Source organism: Diabrotica virgifera, chromosome 3 (assembly GCF_917563875.1).
Source record: "Diabrotica virgifera virgifera chromosome 3, PGI_DIABVI_V3a".
Lineage (NCBI taxonomy): Eukaryota > Metazoa > Arthropoda > Insecta > Coleoptera > Chrysomelidae > Diabrotica > Diabrotica virgifera.
Window position 1 is genome coordinate 201,493,066 of NC_065445.1, and position 22,713 is coordinate 201,515,778.

Consider the following 22,713-nt stretch of genomic DNA (forward strand, 5'->3'; position numbering starts at 1 on the left):
AATAAACAAGAGCCAACTTCTTGGGCCCCTCTGCCGGCTTCGCCTTCTAACCACACATAACAATGGCCTTTATTATGTTTAGCTGTATGTATACCTAGATTATAAAGCCAAAGTTGGCGTTTGTAAAAAACTACATTTGTAGGTATACGGGGAAGAGGCAGTGTTTTTTCCATATCAAAACACAATACTTCAAGTTGTTCGTCAAATTTTGCACGCTTTCTGTCTGCATTTAAAGCTTGTCTTGCTTCTTCAGCGGAATCGATGTGGTTATCTCTCTCAGTTTTATATTTAACTTGTTCTTCTGTGGCGCTGTTGTTTATTAGAATTTCTAATTTGTCACAAAGGTTACAAGTGTCTTTTTTCAGTGGTTTTCTTCTGAAATTAAAATGAGTTAAAAAAACGTTTTTGTACTTCGAAAACGACACAGGTGAATTATTAACTTGCTGCTTGTACAAATCGTACATAATGGGCAATGTAGTGTCTGCTCGTAAGTACATTGAACTTGTTTTTTCCCTTGCATAATGAGACTTATATTTTGGAAATTGTTCAATATGTTCTAATATTTCTTGCAATCGTTCTTCTGATATTTTATTTTTTCCGCCTGCTCTTCCTCTTAAGTCTTTAACTCCTTCTATCCTTTTTTTTTATTTTAAGGCATTATCCACTTTTGCACTCGAAATTCTTAGGGTTTGCAACAGAAATGTTTTGCAAACTACGTGGCCATTAATATTGTACACCCTGGAGTGCATTTTTTTAGTAGAATTTTGTTTTCTTTTTCTTTTTATTGGACCTTCTTGAACCATGGCGCAAATTAAGGCACGTTGAGCATCATGCGAACTTACTTCATAAAATTTGTCGTATTCTTGTTTAGCATTTTCAATGCCCACTTTCGATAGACAGTCGCATTTGCACAAATACTGACGAAACTCTTTTTTTAGTTTCATTTCTCCTTTTTGTGTAAAGTATGATTTATTTTGAATGCAGTGTTTTTTGCGGATTTCTCTATTCTGACTAGGGAACTTTCTCTTTCTCCCTTTTTTTGGACGGCCCTGATATTTTTTTTCTTTAGATTTTACGCCATTCTTTTCCCCATCATTTTCTCCTTTATCGGATTGCTCCATCTCTACTATATTGTTATCTTCATTAATATCTCTGTTGACAAAATTTAAATCTTGACGATATTCTTTCCGACCCGACTGTCGGTCTTCTTCTTGATTTTGATTATCATCCATTACTCTTACGTCACCTATTTCATTTTCCTTGTTTGAATATCCATCCGAATTACTTCCTTCCTACAAATAAAGTAAATAAAAATTTAGAAATCTGCTATTTATTTGGTTTTTTATACCTCATAAATTATGTCTGGTAATTTTAGATTAAATTCCACTTCCCGAACCGTTTGTAAATCGCTGTAAGTCTTTGGGGAAACAGCTGCTGTATGAGTACTTTCTTTCTATAAATAACAATAAGTAAAAATTAACAAAACTTAGTTAAACATTAAAACTTATAATAACATACCTCACTAATATCTGTTGCCGAGTTAAAATCAACTTCCTGTAACGGTTCTAAGTTGGTATAAGTCTGAAGCGAACTTGTTTCTTGCCGAATACCTTCTTCCTATAAATAAAGTAAATAAAGATAAACAAAACTACTGTAAAAATTTAAGTTTTTACTTAACACCTCAAAAATAATGTCTGGTAATTTTTACAATACAAAATAACTTACCTTCTCCTCGTTTGTTATTTCTCGAGCACGGTTTAAAATTAGAGCAGTCCTCTGCAACATATTTACACGCTTTTTTACACTTTTAAACACAACTTTTATAAAAAATATAACGCGACACTTTTTATATTGCTCAACAGACTGAACTGAATTAACAAATTAACAAGACGGAAACAATGCTGCCAAAATCCCGCCGATTTCCGTTTTTGCATAAGGCGACCAAGCGCCAATATTATGTCGCATAGTCTTATTATGCTAAATCTAAGTCACTTAGTCGGGTATTGTCAAATGTTTACAGACATTTAGTCGATTTGGCGTTTAGCTAAAAGTAAAATATTTTCCAAAATACAGATTTCTAGGCTTTGGTGATTTTTTCCCAAATAGGTAACGTCATTACTTGATAAATGGCAGCATTATTCCAAAAAACTTGAATTTGGCGCTTAGTCGAGTTATGCATAACGCGGTCCAATTCACGTCCCATCTGCTCAGCGCGGTAAAGTTCCAACGAGAATGGTTCCCTTTGTACTCTAATCAGAGTAAATGTAAATCAAAAATGAATAACCATTTTCAATTTCGTTGCAAAACGAAAATACAGCCGAACCATATTCTAGTCCAATCAGAGAGTGCATCAAGCACCCCTACCGGTTTCGAAACTTATTAGTCTCTCATCAGGAGGCACATATGCTGCTCTCCCCGATCCAACCAAAACAAACCCCAGCGTGCAGTCCCGGATTGCAGCGAACGAAATGGCATAGATGCCCTAGCGGCAACTGCTAACAAAAAGACTAAGTTTTCACTCTAATGGCACATAAAACAACATAATGCTATTCTACATCCCACCAGAATGAAAACAATGGGAACCTTCTCTGGTTACACCTCCGAGGCTTCTACAATTTGCAAGCCATACGGATGCTGAGACTAAGGAAGATGAGGGAATTCTACAATTTACAATTCACGTCCCATCTGCTCAGCGCGGTAAAGTTCCAACGAGAATGGTTCCCTTTGTACTCTAATCAGAGTAAATGTAAATCAAAAATGAATAACCATTTTCAATTTCGTTGCAAAACGAAAATACAGCCGAACCATATTCTAGTCCAATCAGAGAGTGCATCAAGCACCCCTACCGGTTTCGAAACTTATTAGTCTCTCATCAGGAGGCACATATGCTGCTCTCCCCGATCCAACCAAAACAAACCCCACCGTGCAGTCCCGGATTGCAACGAACTAAATGGCATAGATGCCCTAGCGGCAGCTGCTAACAAAAAGACTAAGTTTTCACTCTAATGGCACATAAAACAACATAATGCTATTCAAAACCAAAAGAACAGTATCAGACTCAGTGGAACGAATAACCTAATCACTGGTACGAACAAATGGATCTCAAACATTCGAAGGCTTTTATACATGAACCTTCGAAGAAGATATCCAAAGATCTACTAGGTATGAATAGGACGGATCTGCGAATTAGCGTAGGTCTCCCACTGGACACTGTCCCTTCAAGTGGCACATGGCACATGGACAAAATCGGATTGACAGAAAGTGCGAATTGCAGATCCCTAAAGACTTAAGGATCATTTCAAACCTCTACCAAGAACAAAAGGCTAAAATAAAAATAAAAATCGAAACATCTGTAAAAATCAATATCGAGAAGGACGTAAGACAGGGACGTGTTCTGATACCTTTGCTGACGTTTACTCTGAGAACATATTTAAGAAAGCTTTGGAAGGCACCTCGGATGGTATAATTATAAATTGGCAACGTATAAATAACCTGCGATACGCTGATGACACGGTCATTCTGGAAGATAATGCTGAAGCACTGCAACGCCTAATGGACCGAGTAACGACAGCGTGTGAGAATTTGGAATGAAATTGAACACAAAGAAAACAAAAACGATGGTCATCAGCAAGCACCAAAACAGAAGGGTGAAGGTCAATGTCGACGGAACAGATCTGGAAAGAGTAACAAAAAGAACGTACCTTGAAAGTATTTAACCTTGATGAAACTTGGGACCACTCACTAGAGATCAGAACACGGCTGGAAGAGACACGTACAGTGTTTTACAAAATGCAAAAAGTTCTATGCAACCGCCACACAGTGTTCAAAATTGGTCAAAACGTGATCGAAATTAAATTTGTTTAACTGTAAAAGTTATCTCGCTGAAAACTTAGAATATTTGAGGTATTATACCGTATAACGAGTATATTATATAATAGGGGTCGTTTTTTAGTTTTCATCCCTTCATTAGGGGTATTTTACTTAAAAAATATCGTTATACAGGGTGTTTCGTTAAGAATGTCCAATCTTTGAGTTGTAGATTCTAGACCTCAAAATATTAGGATTTAACCCAAATCACTTAAATAAAATGTGGCTCCTTACAGAGTTCCAAAGATCTACTAGATCTACTTTATTTAAAAATTTAAAAACTATTTTTGCTCAGTGGTTTAAAACTTTTTGACGTATCCTTTTCATACTTGGCAAAAAGTGTAGGTACTGTACACCCTATAAAATTATATTAAACAAACGTTTCTGGCCATTACCAGAGGCGTACGACAGAGGACAGTGTATGGTTGACCCTTCCCAAATTCTACGCCACTGGCGGAAATGCCATTTTAGCGCAAGTTTTCGGTTCTCCAATACTCTCTATGTAAATAACATACACTTCATTCGCAACGATAAAGTCATTAGTTTTCGACATATTTGAAGTTAAACATGTAACGGCACAGATATTTGATTAATGTATTGTGCCGCTTAATTTTAAACTTCAAACATCTCTAAAATCAATGATTTTATCGTTAAGACTGAAGAGTATATTTTTCATTCATAATGAGAAAATCATTGGTTTTCAAGATATTTGAAATTAAAAATTAAGCAGCACAATACATTAATCAAAATATCTGTGCCGTTACTTGTTTAAGTTCAAATATCTAGAAAACTAATAATTTTATCGTTAGAAGTGAGGAGTATGTTATTTACATAGAGAGTATATTTTCTATTGAGGAGTAACACTACTTCATCAAAATCCCTTTTCGTAACCCTAACAAATAACATGTGTTTGACATACTTGTAAACAATACGTACGAGTGCAATTATTAATTCAGACAAATGCGCGCGGCTCTCGATGCAAACTTATGCGCATGTACTCAGTTGCGCACCTTTGCGCAGTTTGTCTTATATATTTTTTTATTCCTTACATTGTAGTCTTTCATATAGTGAAGGATTTAATTTGGCACAAGATGGCACAATAAACGTAATACGCTGTTAAACATTAATTTTATCAAAAATTGGATAGGTTTGTAGACAGCCGATTATATCAAAATCAGAATCACCTTTCAGTGAAGCTAACTATGCTATTTTAATCTTTAAAGTATGTACTTTTATCTCAAATAATTACTTTTATATTAACTATCCACATAAATGAAGTAATAATTAAAGTAAAAGGCAGCCTCTGAGGATTTAAATTTGATGTATAAAATTATATTGAATTTTGTACTTTTGATCATTAATACATCTGGCCCTAACAAACATAAAAAATCAATTTTTGCTAAGAAGTTGCATCATGAGTAGTACAAACAAACCCCTTAATTTTGGCATTCTCAGATTTATTTTTTTTTTGTACTTACGATCACGTTTCCTTCAATTTTGAACACTGTGCGCCAGCTGGATATTGCATTGAGAACTAGAATAAAGTGCTATGTTTTCTCCACGTTGCTCTATGGTGTTGAAGCCTGGAGAATGACAGAAGCCACACAAAAAAGAATCCATGCATTCGAACTCTGGTGCTACCGTAAAATGCCGTAAAATCTTACATGATACATACGACAAATGCAGAAGTCTTTGAACAAGGAAAGAGAGCTTATGCTTATAATAAAAGAACGGAAAACACAATATTTTGGTCACATCGTAAGAAATCAAAAATATGAACTGCTCCAACTTATAATCCAATGCAAAATCAATAGCAAAAGGGGACCGGGAAGAAGACGCAACTCTTGGCTTAAAAACCTACGACAATGAACGAATATGATCTCAATAGAACTATCCAAGTCGGCTGCAAATAAGATTGAATGGGCAAATGTAATGGCCAACGCCCTTACGGATACGGCACTGTAAGAAGAAGAAGTCAAGCTGATGACGTGACAGCGGAACCCGTTCTGTGCAACTGCCCAGGGTTGGATAGGAAAAGGCTTAATACATTTGAGCGTTATCAACTCCAGTCCTACCACTTTGTAGACGTGTCAGTCAAGGCCATAATCTTTTTCTTGTGGTGCTGTCTCATTTAGTGGAGGTTAGTGACTATACTGGCAAATCTGTCTCTGTCCAATGCGGTTATAAACGCAGTTGTTGAATCAAGGCTGGTCAGTCTCTGATGTTTCTAATCCATGAAATCTGGCGCCTACCGGGACCCCGTTTTCCTTCAATCTTACTCTGGATGATCAGTTGCGCGAGGAGGTACTTTACAAAGGCCATAATAAACTTTGTTAAAAAGGTTTTGATCTGAAGAGACAACTATAACCTAGGGATGAGCCACAGTAGACCTCTTAGGTTGAGTGAAAGAGGGATAAGTGACCACTCACATGTAACCGAACCTAAGTTAAGGGAGATTCTAGGACCAAAAAATATTACTGTAAGCAAAGGAGGAATATTAATAAACATCAGAATTCTTATCTGTTCATGGACTTTTTCCCAATCTATTTTGGGACGACATTATCATAGACTAGTACGTCATTTTTTGTTTTTATTTTTTTTAGGTGGGATGCAAACAATATTAAAATTTCAAAAAATTCAAACGTATAGTTGAGGCTTTTACAAAACATGTTTATTTTTTATAGATCTGTATGTTGAGTCTATATAACTTAAAAAAATTATTTTTTTGGAAAAAAGCGTACCTATATTTTTTTATTTTTTTTGGAGAATGGCTGCAGGTCTAATTTTTTTATCTTGTGTATTTTATCAAATACTATATTTATAATTTTTTCAGATTTTCCGTAAGGTTCAACCTTCTTCAAAAATCCGAAAAATGTTTTTTAGGGGAGTTTTGGTGGTTTGAACGTATTTCTCCCTTTTAAGAATGATCTAAATGACTCGGTTACTTCAATTCATATACGAGGTCTGGCTATTAAATAACGAGACTGAGCACGCAGAAGGCGTCCTAGAGGCGAAGAGTGGGAAACGAATGCAGCATTGGATAGCTGGAAGTGTCTACTCTTCCAGTACGAAAACACGTTTTTGTCGCTCTAGTAGTATTTTTTCTGTAGAGGTTAGAAAAGAACGTGTTTTTTTCTCGTGCCGATAACAATGTGTGACGAAAAACATGAGCAACGGATTAATGTGAAATTTCACGTTAAATTAAAAAAAAACTCCGACTGAGTGCTATAATTTGTTGAAAGAGGCCTATGGTGAGCATTCTCTATCTCGTGCGCGTGTTTTCGAATGGTATAAACGGTTTTCTGAAGGCCGAGAGAGCGCCGAAGAAGCAAGGATGTCGAAATCAAAATTTAAAGCCATGCTAATCGTTTTTTTTTTTCGACATTAACGGCATCGTGATAACTGAATGGGTTCCAGAGGGTCAAACAGTAAACCAAACTTACTATTTGAAAGTTTTGGCAACGCTGCGAGAGCGAGTTCGTAAGAAACGGCCGGAGTTGTGGAAAAACAAGTCGTGGATCTTGCACCAGGACAACGCACCTGCCCATAACGCGCTATCTGTGAAGCGTTATTTAGCCGCTAGAGGCATTCCAGTGCTCGAACACACACCGTACTCGCCTGATGCAGCACTATGTGACTTTTTCCTGTGTCCGAAGATCAATTCTGCCTTAAAAGGAATCCGGTTCGACTCGATGGAAGAGGTGAAGCGAAAAACGGCGGAGCTCCTAAAAGCTCTAACAAAAAAAGACTTCCAGCATTGCTTTGACTAATGGAAAAAAATAAACAGTCTCGATATTTAATAGCCAGACCTCGTATAACGTATCAAATACCTTGATTTGATCTATTTTAAAGTCTATAGGCAAAGTCGCCAAAAACCCCCTAAAAATCAGTTTTTCGGATTTTTTAAGATGGCCAACCTTACGGAAAATCTGAAAAGAAATTAGAAATAAAGTGTTTGATAAAATACACAAATTAAAAAAGTAGACCTACAACCTACAGTCAACCTACGGATCTATAAAAAATAGACATATTTTGTAAAAGACTCAGCTATGCTTGTGGATATTTTGCAAGTTTAAAATTGATATAAAAAAAATAAAAACGAAAAATGACGTTTTTGATGCTGGGTGAAAGGGGGTGGTGGTTATTTATCCCGTCCATAAGTGGAAAGTTTGATGCACCACTGTCGACGCATGTTCCACTGAAAATTGACGGCATAGTGCTCATAAGTTTTCTTTTGTGTTCTACTGTTTTTATAGACTGTGCCAAAAAGATTACCAAATTTTACCTATCCCGGCTCTTATGCCTGGTTGCACCAACAGATCTTAAGCTCCAGCTTAGCTCAGCTCTATTTATAGATTATGGGCCGGTATTTCAATAGCTACTTAAGCTTTTGCTTAGCTAAGCCTGTGTCAAAAGTTAAGGAGAAGCTTAAGCTCGGTGCCGTATTTCCATCATTCTCTTAACTAAACTGATGCTCAGCTGTAAAGTTAATTGGTTTGGTACCTCTCAATACGTCAAAGTGCCAGAGCTAACTGTTCTGAGGTAAAAACCACTACTGTTGACATTTAATTTTATCTTGTAATCTGTATCAATGTTATTTTTACTTCACTTAATTTTGTGTACATGGTACATGTGTTTTTAGTTTATTGTCTATATTTTCTCTGGTTATATTTTTATTGTTATTTTGCATAAGCAATATATCCGTCTTTGTAATTTTGTTTATTGGATATATTCCTTAAAATGTCAAATTGGAATGTAAGTTTATTTTTGTAAAATAAATATACCTACCAAGCATTGTAGAAATAAACAATTTTCATGTGCCTACACCTTCCAAAAGTAGTAAGAATTTTAATAATCGTTATTACGATTAATAAATTAATAGATTATTATTTAATAATCCAATAATAACGTTATTACTTAAAAGTTGGTTTTCAAAACAACTCTATAATTAATAATAATCTATAGAAATAACCTCAAAAAACAGAAAACAAATTTTAAGCAAAGGCTTAAACCAACTCCCGCGCGAGCTTAAAGTTATTTGGTTTAAGCCTAGGCTTAAGCCTCAAATTGAAGTGGAAATACAGGCATCTAAGCTTAAGCAAATGCTTAAAGTAAGCTTTGGCTTAAGTGAGGTTGGAAATACCGGCCCTATGACTGTCTAGGTTTATGTCTTAAACTCAGACAGCAACTTAAGCTGAGAATAACGGGGAGTTGAAATTAACATCGTTTCGAGCTGAAAATTAATCTAAGACTCAATGGTGCAACTCGTATACAGGGTGAGGCAAATAAAGGGCCTATTAAAAATATCTCGAGAAATAAAGGCAACAGAATTATGAAAATTTGAATTAAGGGGTTTTGAAGAGTCATCTGTTTAATGAAAATATTTTCATCTATTTGCTACTTCCGGTTATACCGGAAGTTGCTTATAACTTCGTTTTTTTAATGGGACACCCTGTATATTTTTACATTTTTGGATTCTCTTCGATGTCTTCTTTCTTAAAATATGAGGTTTTATAATGTTATACAGGGTATTTTAAAAGATAATTACGTTTTTTTATTAATTTTGTAGCAATATTCACACCCTGTAGAATTGTAGTAGTTTGACATCTAAAACACTACTTACGTTCAAATGATTTTTAATATAGTCTACTATTGTTAAGAATCATTAGTGTAGCTAAATTTTTAATGTTAGTATACAGGGTTGGTCGAAACTCGGAATGAGTATTTTCAGAGTTTTCTTGAATGGAACACCCTGTATTTTAGTATTGTAATGAAATGATATTTTATGGTACTTTTTATTTCTTATGCATTCCCTATACCTAACTGCTTTAATTTGTGCCTAATTGTTAATCGCAACAATAATCTGAACTACGTAGGTATTTTGATAGTTAAACCATTATTGGTAATAAAGGATCAGTCTGGATTAATATGTATTAATTTCTGAAAAATTATATGTGATCGAATATTTTCACGGCCAACCTAATAAAATTTTACGTATTTTTTGTTGCAATTAATGTTTAGTTTGAATCACCAATAACTCACAAATTAAAGCAGTTAGGTATAGGGAATACTTATAAAATAAAAAAGTACCACGAAATATCATTTCATTACAATACTAAAATACAGGGTGTTCCATTTAAGAAAACTCAAAAAATTCCGAGTTTCGACCAACCCTGTATACTAAAATTTCAAAATTAGCTATACTAACGATTCTTAACAATAATAGACTATATTAAAAATCACTTGAACGTAGGCAGAGTTTTTAATGTCAAACTATTACAATTCTACAGGGTGTGAATGTTGCTACAAAATTAATAAAAAAAAAAACGTAAATATCTCTTATAATACCCTGTATAATATTACAAAACCTCATATTTTAAGAAAGAAGATATTGAGGAGAATCCAAAAATGTAAAAATATACAGGGTGTCCCATTTAAAAAACGAAGTTATAAGCAACTTCCGGTATAGCAAAGAGATGAAAATATTTTCATTTAATAGATCATCCTTCAAAACCCCTTTATTCCAATTTTCATGATTCTGTTGCTTTTAGTTCTCGAGATATTTCTAATAGGCCAGTTATCTGCCTCGCCCTATATAAACTGACTTTAGCACGTCTTAAGCTTAAGTTCTGTTGGTGCAACTAGGCATTAGTCTCCCATATTTATCGTAATTTTTTGTGTAACCAAATTTAAAAATCTCAGAAATAATCATTATACGCCAAGTATGTTAATCGGTGCAAGACAAAAGTAATTTTTATGTTTTGTTTTTGTGTGTTGCAGTAGAATACCTATATTTTTAGGGCATGGCAGGCATTTTCCAGACCACGGGATGGCCAGGTGTGGTAACCGTCATGAGCAACTGGTTTGGAAAAAGTAAAAGAGGACTGATCTTTGGTTTGTGGAACTCGCATACCAGTATAGGAAATATTTTAGGTAAGAGGTTTTTTAATTAATATACATTTCAGAGACAAAATCCCAAGCGGTGATTTTTGCAGTTACTCGAGCGCGTCAGATTATCACATGGGGAAAAACCTTGTACCCTGTAAATGTACCTCTACCATATATTTGCTCTTAATACAGGGTAGTTCGTTAAGGGTGGGCCGAAAAAAATATATCCTTAGAAAAACTCGAAATCGTCAGATCAAGCTAAGGTAAGTTAAGTATATTATGCAAAAGAGTGTATATTTAAAAAAATTTGACGATATGAGCGGGGCTTAAGGAAATGGGTGTCAAAGTTTCATAAGAAAAAAGCGAATATTTCGCAAAATTAACGACAGATCGAAAAACTAAAAAAATACGCGCTCAATATTTTTAACAAATCTATCGAATGTTACCAAACACGGCCCCCCACGAAGAGGAGTGGGGGGTAAATTTAAAATTTTAAATACGAATCCCGCGATATTTCGCGAAATGAACATCAGATCGAAAAACTGAAAAATACAAGTATTCAATATTTTTAAAAAATCTATCGAATGGCACCAAACACGACCCCCCACGGAGGTAGGGTGGGGGTTACTGTAACATCTTTAATAGGAGCCCCATTTTTTTATTGCAGATTTGGATTCCTTACGTAAAAATAAGTAACTTTTATTCGAGGCATTTTTTCGAATTATGGATAGATGGTACTGTAATCGGAAAAAGCGATTGTTGGAAATGGAAAATGCAGCGATGTGCAGTTCGTTGGTGCAGTTTTATCGTAGTGTGTAGAGGGAAATTGGGACAATCATTCAGTTATTTCTTAAGTCTTTTGATTGATTTATTTAACCACTTTACAAATACAAATATTGTTTGTAGCAAGTCAAAAATACATAAAACATATATCAAAAAGGAATATAAAACGTAACTTAAAACATCCCAAACAAGAACATAGACTAACAGAAAATGATTTATGCTTCTGAGCAGAAGCTTTCGCTTTCAGCAGATATTTTAATTATTTCGAAACTAATCTTAGCTGTTTAATATTTTGTTAGTAAAATATGTTTAGTTTGGTAAAAACGGTTTTTTTTTTTCGATTGTTCTTCATTTCCGATCAAAAATTAAAAGTTGTGCCTCTGCCATTCAAAAGAACTAAAAAAATAAACAAGTAACTACTATTTAAAAATTAGCTAAATCAATTTAAAAATCTGAAAAAATCAGACAGTTTTGTATTCAAAAGATACATCTCCTTGAATTTTTTCAGATTTTTTAAAGAAAAATTACACTCACAAAAAATAGACTCGAAAAAAGGTACTTTTTTCTATTCAAAAGACTAAATAGTTTTATTTTGTTTTATATTGCTTTCTAGAGATGCTGAAAGCTATGATAGATTACAATATAAGGCTTGCATAAAAATTATAAATAAGCGACTTAAAGACACAAATTCGATTTATTTTAACATTAAAACATTAAAATTGTAGATAAAATTATTTTTCTTTCAAATTCATATTTTTCGGATTTAATTTTTTTTATTATTACTTTTTAATCGACAAAAGTCAGAAATTTGTCACAAAAGTGCGCATGTGTTTTTCTACCTTGACAGACCGAAATAACCAAGTACTTTTTATTATTTTATGATTACAAATACATATCTACCTATCATAACACATGTAAAAATGTATTTTCTTATATGGAGTATATGGTTTTAAAGAGTCATTTTAATTTAGAGTTTATGTTTATAATAAGGTATTGAGGGCCTATGAAAATAGACGGATCAATATACTCACAGACAGCCAAGCATCACTGAAGGCACTAATGAGCCCGAAAGTGACGTCAAGGCTGGTATGGGAATGCCGGCAAGAACTGGAAGAACTGGCCGAAAGAAATAGTGTAACTCTATTCTGCGTGCCAGGATACACCGGGATAGACGGTAATGAGAAAGCAGATGAGCTGGCAAGGAACGGTTCATCAACTTCATATTTTGGCCCAGAACCTGCTCTAGGAGTACCTAAAACAATAATTAGGGGACAAGTCAGGGAATGGGTCAAAAACAAACACAAAGAATACTGGGGGAACGTACCTGGCCAGCGACACGGGAGGCCCTTAATAAGGGAACCCTCAAAACGGAGAGCTGAGGAACTAATAAAACTACATAGGAGTCAGCTCCGCATAATTACAGGTCTTTTCACGGGTCACTGTGCCCTGAAAGGACACCTGAATAGAATTGGGCTGTACGAAGGGAACCTTAACTGCAGACTGTGCAATAGGGGAACTGAAACAGCATTTGGATCACAAGAGGCAGGCTATTTATGGACAACCAAAATTAAGTCCAGCAGAATATGCCACCCAACCCATGCTAGGGATGTACAATTTGGTACGTGGAACCAAGCTTGTGGATTGGGTGACATAAAAGGTAGGATGGTTGGCACAATAAGCCCATGAGGCTGCAGTGCCATCAGAGACATATGTCAGACGACCTCAAAAAAAAAAATAATAATAAGGTAAATTGTCTTTAAAAGTCTCCATTTAAAAAACCTTTTTAAGTTTGCTGTATTAACAACTATTTAGCTAGCATATCCTGGGATCATGCACTTGATCATGGTGACATTAACAAATGTGTGGAATATTTTTATAATGTTTTGTACTCTGCTATTGATTATTTTGTCCCGATTAAACATTTTAAGTCATCTAACTTTCCATCTTGGTTTAGCAGGGAATTACAGAGGCTAATCATTGATAAGAAAAAAGCCCATTGTAAATTTAAGCAGACTGGGAATTATGAGGACTATCAATTATTTTCACTAAGTAGAGATAGATGTAAAATTTTACGCAATGAATGTCACAACAACTACATAATGAGAATAAATACAGAATTGTCCGTTAACCCTAGTCTGTTCTATAAACATGTGAATAGTTTACGGAGATCAAGTGCATATCCTAATAGTATGTTTCTTGATAATGAGACTGCCGACAGTGGTCAAGAAATTGTAAATTTATTCTCAAAACATTTTGCTTTATCATATAAAAACAATGATGGGGAGATTCCTGACTATAACTTTAATTATAGTTTGGATCTTAATACAGTGCAATTTTCTTTAACAGAGGTCTTTGATGGTATAAATAGTTTGCAGAGTAGGTATTCACATGGCCCAGATGGTATTCCCTCTGTGCTGCTGAAGAAATGTGTTTGTACGTTGAGCCAACCCTTGCTGCATGTGTTTAACTTGTCCATTTCCACTGGTATTTTTCCCAACTTTTGGAAAGTCAGCTTTCTTACACCTATCCATAAAAGTGGCAATAAGAGTGACGTTCGTAACTATCGAGGGATTAGCATACTATCAGCTATTCCTAAGCTTTTTGATAAATTATTTTCCACCCATCTATCCTGGCACTGTCGCAAAATATTAAATGACGAGCAGCATGGATTTTCTCAAGGTAGATCCACCGTGACCAACCTTTTAACGTATCAGTTTATAAATAAATATATAAATAAATAATAAATAAATAATGTTTATTCAGAGAAAAGATACAATACATACAATGGTAATACATTAAAATCATTATAATTCCCTATAAATAAACACAAAAATACCACTTGAAGCAGAATGCTTGTGCAGTGGTCAATTTGGTTCATTATGTAACAAAAATATCCTGAGTAGGTACACACTATCTTTTCACAGGCAATACAATAATATAATATCTATTACTTAATAATAAGAGAACAAAGAAAAAGCAAAGAGCATTACATTGTTTTTTGAATACTTAAATAATTAAAGAAAATAATTATATTTCAAAATCTGGAAAAAATTTAAAAATACAGCATCCCTACGATGTATTTATCAAAAAATAACAGCAACAAATGAGAAAAAAAAACACAATTAAGTACAACAACTATGAGTCCAATATTCAAACACTTGTTTTATTTTCTAACTTCAATTAATTCATGTATTACTGAAAGAGGCGTATCTATAATATATTTCTTTAATTTATTTTTAAATTGTTTTATGTTCTTGACATTCTGAACATTTATGGGTAAAACGTTAAAGGACCTAGGTCCTAGGTAAGTGAAACAACGCTGTCCAATTGTTTTTTCACTTTTAGGGGGTATCGCTTTATTCCTGTTTCTGGTGGAGTATTCATGCAAGGGAAACTGTAGTGTTTGTTTATTTTTATATTGATATACAGTAACCGCTTTAAAATAAAGCTGCCTAATATCAAAAATATTAGTTTCCTTGTATAATAATTCAGTGGAGTAAAGCTTGGGCTTGCGATAAATTGATTTTAAAATTTTTCTTTGGACGACATTTAGTTGTTCCAAATGATTGCCATACGCCCCGCCCCACCCAAGAATCCCATAGCATAATCTAGATTCTACTAAGGCAAAGTACATAGTTTTTAAAAGGCGCTGTTCTAAAATATTGCTTAAGTATTTAAATTTATAGAGTAAACTTCGAAGGTTTTTAGTCACATTCGCAATATGTAGGTTCCATTTTAAATGATTATCAATTGTAATTCCCAAATACTTTACAGAATGAGCAGACAGAATATGTTGATCCTTATATCCTTCATTGGATATTATTAGTGTTTCGTAGTTAGGCAGACTTGTTTTGTAAGATCCAAAAGGCAAAAAGAAAGTTTTTGTGAAGTTAACAGTTAGTTGTTTGTGTGCAAACCAATCAAAACAATTTTTTAAATCTTCTTCAGCCAATAATTTTAGATTCTCCCAATTATCTGCAGTATACAGTACAGCTGTGTCATCTGCATAACTAATAATTTTACCTTTTAATTTCATTGACAATAAATTATTAACATAAATTATAAACAACAATGGACCAAGAATCGTTCCTTGCGGAACACCGTACTTCACCACATTTCTCTCACTCATACTTTCATTTATTTTTACCCTTTGTACCCTATTATCTAGATAACTTTCAAAAAATCTTAATACGTTGCCTCTGAAACCTACATCAGCCAAAGTTTCCAAGAGTTGCTTATGGCTTACTGTGTCGAAAGCTTTAGCCAAGTCTAAAAATACACATAATGTGGGCTTACCTCTATCAACTGAATCATAAATGCAACCCATTAGTGAAGCAATTGCATCATCTGTACCTCTGCCTTCAACAAAGCCAAATTGATTATTAGATATGATTTTATGTAGGTCTAAAAATTTTAGCATCCGAGTTTTAATCGCTTTTTCCATAATTTTTGCAAGGCTTGAGATTAGTGAAATTGGGCGGTAATTTTGGCTTAAATCCTTATTTCCTGATTTATATACAGGTTTGATAATTGCGTCTTTAAATTCTGTTGGACATTTTCCATTTTCTATAATTTTATTTAATAAATATGTTAAAGGGGATACAATTTCTCCTGAAACTTCTTTTAATATTTCTGCCTTTAATAAATCAGGTCCGGGAGCTTTATTCAACTTAAGGGATTGAATAATCGCTATAACTTCACTTTCAGCTATTGGATCAAAAAAAGCACTTTGAGCGACTGAGATTCTATTGGGACTATTGGATGGCGGTTTTTTTATATTGTTAGCCAGTTTTTCACCAATAGCTGAAAAATAATTATTGAAGGTATTAGCGATATCCAAATCAGAGTTCATAATCCGGTCACCCTCTACTAACTGTTTAACGCCTACAGAATTTACCTCAGTTTGGGTCAGTTCACGAATAACCTTCCACGTATTTCTACTATCGGGTTTGTTAGTAATTACGTTTTTGAAATATTCTGCCTTAGTATTTTTTATTAAATTTGTCAAAAAATTTTTGTAATTTTTGTATTCTTGTTTAAGAATTTCATTATGTGGATTTTGGATCATTTTTTTATATAATTTATTTTTTGTGTCTATTGATTTTATTATGCCAGACGTTATCCATTTTTTCCGTTTAACTTCGTTCCGTTTTATTTTTTTTTTTCATAAGTAGATTCTTTTATTTTCTTTTGAAGAGTTGTTACAATTTTAGTTGCAATATCTTGTACGTCACGTAAAAGGAAAATTTCGCTCCAATCATACTTTCTTAGTATTTCTCTTAATGTGTTATAATTAATGTAACTATTTTTAAATTTATTAATATTTTTTTTACAAATAATGTTCATGTTAATGTTTAGTTCTCCTATTGTACAGAAGTGATCGGTAGTTAAAGATGTAATAATGAAAGGAGAGCAAATATCTTCAATAGACTCTTTAGTGGATTTAACAAACATATGATCTATACAGCTACCTCCCGATTTATTTGGTCTCGTTATTTTGTTTATTAATGAATGAAAATTATATTCGGACAGTAAATTTAAATAAGTATTAGCGATTTCATCGTCTGCAAGTATGTCAATATTAATATCGCCAACAATAATGTTATATGTGATTGGTTCTGCTTTTATTATATTTAAATAACTTTCTAAGGCTACAATAAACGCACTTTCTGAGGTTGCAGGCGAACGGTATATTGCTGTAATAAGTATCATTATGTTATTGAGTTTAATTTTTAATTTTAAGAATTTAAAAATGTTAACCTCTACTATTTCCACCTCGTAGTCAAGGTTATTTTTTATGAATATTATCACACCGTCATTTTGATTGAAATTACCCTCGTTATAATGGATATTATATCCATCCAATTTAAAAATATCTATACATGCCACTTGTCTGGTCTCAGTTAATACAAAACAATCAATATCATTTTCTATTTGTTGTGTGTAAATATTAAACTCATCAAAATTTTTAATAATGGACCTAATATTTTGGTGCAAAATACGAAAAGAGTAGTTCTTATTGGAAACACAAATTATATTCGTTTATGGAGTCAACTACTTTTGTATCAATAGGAGTGTAATTAATGTATTCCAGAAACGAATTCATGTTACAATAATTAATATAGCGTACCAGTATTAATGATTATTAAATTAAAAATATTCTAGAAAACAAAAAAAGATGAAAAAAAAACTATAAGTACAATATACAGTAAAAAAAAGTTAATTTTTTGAAGATGCTGCTCTAGTGGGGTAACGATTTGTTTTTCTGGTTTCATCCAATAATGTGTCGGTTACTTCAGCAGTCTTGTTAGTAGTAGTAATAGACAGTTTTTCCAGTGTTAAAGATTGACCATCAACTATAAGCCTATTTCCTCTCAACTTCACCGTTTTACCTGACGACCTGAGTTCAGATTGGTATTTTAATAATTCCTTTCTTACTGCTTGTTGAGATGGGGATAGATCTTCGGCGATGAACACCGTTGTACCTTTTAGAAGCTTGCACTTTTTTAGAACACTAATTTTTGCTGAATATGTTGCGAATTCTACCAGTACTGATTTATTTGTTGGATTTTTACCAAAGACATTGAAACCACTGATATCTGAATTTACTAAACTTATATCCAGTCTCTGATTCAACTCTTGGATGATATCCTCAAGAAGTGTTGGCTTTTGTACATTTAAGCCGAAAATAACAATATTATTTTTTCTTAGTTTATTTTCAATTCGTTCAATTTGATTTTTTAGTTCTACATTTTCAGTTTCCAGTCTTTTAACTCTAATAGTTTGTTTTTCTTTCTCAACTTTCAGTTCATCAATGTCTTTTTTTAAGAAGGCTACTTCCTCCTTAAGACTAGATATGAAATATTCAGATAATCTCTTGTTCTCTTCCTTAATAAACTCTTTTAATTTCGTAAATTCACGATCTTGACTATCAGGCATATTTTTATTGTATTTTATTAATTTTACGTGTATGGAACGCTTTATACTATACTTAATTTTTGTCAATAACGCACAAAAAACCAGAGCGATATCTTTTTAAAATTTATGGTTTTAGGTTAGTTTTGTCTTGTTTATTTGTATGCAATTACTTTCTACGTCTTTAAAACAGAAAACTTAGTAATCCCAGGTGATGAATGGTAAATACATTGATAGTTGTGAAACTCACCTCCCAATTTGTTTCACTATTTCTTGCATAAAAGTGGTTTTAAAGACGGAACACTTTATAATGACTTTTACTTAATCGAACCACACACACTTCTGGAAAACCTGTTTGACCTGTTGAATGCCTTTGAGAGCTCCAAACAGGTAGACAGTGTTTACACGGACTTCTCAAGGGCATTCGATAGAGTTAGTCATAAACATATTGTTGCCAAACTAAGTGCAATGGGTTTGGGTGAGAGCCTTGTAAGATTTTCTTATAGTTTGTTAACTGGGCGTACTCAGTTCGTTCGGATTAACAATTACTTATCTAGCGAGATTCAGGTGCTTTCAGGTGTTCCACAGGGGTCTCACTCAGGCCCTGTCTTATTTAACTTGTTTATTAGAGACCTGAGTACTATAATATTACATTCTGCACTTCTGGCCTTTGCGGACGATTTCAAATTTTATAAGGTTATTGAGTCCGAACTAGACACTGTACTGCTACAAAAGGATCTAAATAACTTATGTGTATGGTGTACTGATAATGGTCTAGAATTAAATGTTAAAAAATGCTTTAGTATTACCTTCAGTCGCTCTAACAATACCATTGTAAAAACGTATATATTGAACAATACTGTTATTGAATCTGTGGACTGTATTAAAGACTTAGGTGTTTTGTTTGACAGAAAATTAACTTTTATACCACATATTACAGACATGATTAATAGGAGTATGCGAAATCTTGGATTTATAACACGTAATAGTTCTCAACTGTCACCGAATTGTTTTTTAAAGTTATATGTTTCTTTTTTGCGCTCATTGCTAGAATATGCCTCAATTATATGGTCACCTTACTATGATTGTCACATTAGAAATATTGAGTCCGTCCAGAAAACATTTCTTCGTTCTTTGGCATTTCGAGCTCATATCAATATTTGTCAGGGTTTTAACATTAATTATGATCTGGTTAATCAAACATTTAAATTGGATAGCTTGGAAGTAAGAAGGGCTAAATCAGATTTAATAATCATTTATAAAATATTAAATGGTCTATATCATTGCCCAACTATCTTACAAGCTATAAGCCTCAATACTGTCCAAAGACGGGTTTCCCCAATTTTTCGCATACTTTATCATAATACGAACTATTGCTTTTACTCCCCATTGTCACGCACCTTGCGTCTAATTAATCATAATCAAAACAGTCTTGATCCATTTGTGGACAGTCTTCGTGTATTTAAAAGAAGCATACATAATTCAGTAACTGAAGTAAAGTACTAAGTTCCTATAATTTATTAATTATTTATTATTGTTACTAATTTAATTTTGTTGGTTTTTATTGTTGTCATTGTTGTCATTTTTATTATCTTTTGTTATTTGTTATTTTAGGTTAAAATTGGTTATCTTTACTGTTTACCATAATATTTCATTTTTTTTTATACATTTTTTGTAAATTGGCTCTGCCGTTTATTGAATAAATTAAATTAAATTAAAATTGCCAGCACTTAAAGTGTATTGTACCATGGTTTTAAAAGCACCTTCACGGCAGCTTTAAAACCAGTTGCTTAAGAAAACAAAGTTTAAGAAGGTTTTATTTTTGGTTTTATTGACCTCCTTCAGTGTGGGCCCTTTTATGCTGAAAGCGGTTTTATTGCAACCTTAAGGTTTACTTAAAAACCAAATAGTTTTAATTTTCGGTGCTACTCTGGGAGAGTAGAGTGGCCCCACGTGAGCTCGTCTCAGATACTAAGAACGTCATACTATTTACTAGTATGTGAAGCACCCTAGTGAATTTCTGGGATCTCGACACCTCAAACGACGGCTCCTCGCCTTTCATTCCTTTGCATTAGTCGCCTCTTATGATAGGCAGAAAATGAACCCTAGTAAAATTATATCGCCGCTGCTAGACAGCAAAGGGAAGGTGACAGGTGTAGTTCTCAGATCACGTTCGAACCGCGTCTTTCAGATGAGCGTAAAGATCCGGACCTTTCATCTGGATTGTGAACAACTTAATAGTAATAATTTATACAATAGTGTATTCTTTCAGGAACGCTGATTGCTGCCAAATACGTGGAAAAGGATTGGGCCTTGTCCTTTATTATGCCAGGCTTGTTCATAGGAGTAGCTGGTTTTATCATCTTCCTCTTTTTGGTAGTCAATCCTAGTGATGTTGGCTGTGCTACCCCAGATCGATCAGATATTCGTCCGGTAAGTTTTTAGAAACAACAATTTTGAAGAAATTTTTTTTAAGTTTTTGTAGATGTAAGTCGAGTTTTTTTGTTCCCTGTTTATTTGTTATCTTCTACTCATTAATTCGTTATTGGCAAGTTTTTGAAGTTATACTTCTTTAGGCGCGATTTCATTGAGGGTGAAATTTTATTAATCTGCGCGCATGCGCACACCGACAGTATGGTATTAGTCGTTATACGGGCTCTGATTGGGTGTTGAAATGATCTGTCAATAATTGTCAATATGGAGGTTATCGGTAAATAAAAATATTGTACTATATATTAGTTTTTATTGTTGTGAGGACAGAAATAAAATCAAATTTATAATTATAGTGACTTTTTAAATAGATTTGAAAAGCCGCAGGTACGTAATTCTAAATGTTTCAGTTGTATTCCAATAAAAAATTATCTTCATACCTATCTGTTTGGAAAATGTAAAAAAAATAATGTAGTTACCTATTAGTAGGCAAAGCTTTAATTTACATAATCTGATTACTAACAAACTTTCTACAAATCTTCATCTAATATATCGTTTTCTTACTCTATATTTTGTTGTATTTTAATTCGACAAAAATCAAACTAATAATTTGATTAAATTCATATAAATAAACAAAATGTCAAAAGTTTATGGTGTAAACGTTTAGTTTGTGTATATTCCCACATGACGTATACGCGAATGTGGTGCATTGGGAAATCGCTTCGACTTTCGTACGGCGCGATAGACGTGAAGTGGGTTCAAGCCCCAAGCAAGTTGTTATTTTTTTTTATAGATTTTATGATTGTAAGTATATTATTATATAATTTTTTTCAGAAAATACGTATTTAATTAAAATTTTTGGCAACAATTATTGTTCAGAAATCATTTGTGGCATTTTTCAATGTGTTTGTGTGTGTTTTTTCTTTTATTTTTTTAATTTTTGGTATTGTTTTAATAAAAATTTTTGGAAAGTAGTAGAGAAACTGTTTAAAGTATATTGATTTCGTTGAAATCATATAATAGAAGTATAACTTCTTACGTGCGTACAAAGTACACACATTCTTTTTTTTATTTTCAAAATAGTCCACGTTGTGAGGCCGCTCCAGTATGAAAAAAAAATGTATGTAATTCGGTTTATTTACGAATTCTTGTTCAAAAATGTCCCATTTAAACAAATGTAAAGAGTACCGGGCGAAATTTTTGGGCAGAAATTATTTAAACAATCTTTTAAAACAAATTCAAAATACATATTACTTTTTTTGCACCACGCACAAAATATAGTGCGAAGTGCGGCGGCGCGGCTCCTTGGACCGGCGGCTCAAAAGTTGAGTGGACGCGCATAAATTAACAATTAAAAAAACAACGCTCTAAATTGAAATAAGCCCCGATTACTCACCAGAATCTTAAAATTGAATGTTTAAACTTCAATTTAGACACTTGGCAACCTCAAAAGTAATAATTTACCTACATATTTTTACAATCCTCAAAAATGCGTATTTTCGCATTTTTTCGCATAAGTCCAGATTAGCTTTATCACTGCTTTATATATTAGCAATTTGTTTTCTATAGAAAGGTGGGATTTTCTTCCGATGAGCCAGTAAAGTTCTTTGGTTTTTAGGTCAAGTTGCATTCTTTTCTTTGTTATATGGTGTTTCCAGTTGAGTTTACTGTCAAAGTGTAGCCCTAGATATTTGACTTGATTACTTTGTGGTGTTTTTATTTGATTGATGGTTACCGGTAGGCAGGTTCCAGTCCGGAGAGTGAATGTTATATGGGATGATTTTGTTTCGTTTACCTTAAACTTCCACTTTTTCAACCATATTTCAAGTG

General features: G+C 33.4%; 1 protein-coding gene across 2 annotated transcripts in view; it reads left to right on the forward strand.

Moving 5' to 3' along the window:
• LOC126882307 (glucose-6-phosphate exchanger SLC37A2) overlaps positions 1 to 22,713 on the forward strand; it is a 191,249-nt gene that overhangs the window by 60,694 nt on the left and 107,842 nt on the right. For both annotated transcript variants that reach the window (XM_050647173.1, XM_050647174.1), the window contains exons 5-6: positions 10,668 to 10,800; positions 20,726 to 20,886. In XM_050647173.1, the coding sequence (XP_050503130.1) occupies positions 10,668 to 10,800; positions 20,726 to 20,886 (294 nt within the window). The remainder of the gene's footprint in view (positions 1 to 10,667; positions 10,801 to 20,725; positions 20,887 to 22,713) is intronic.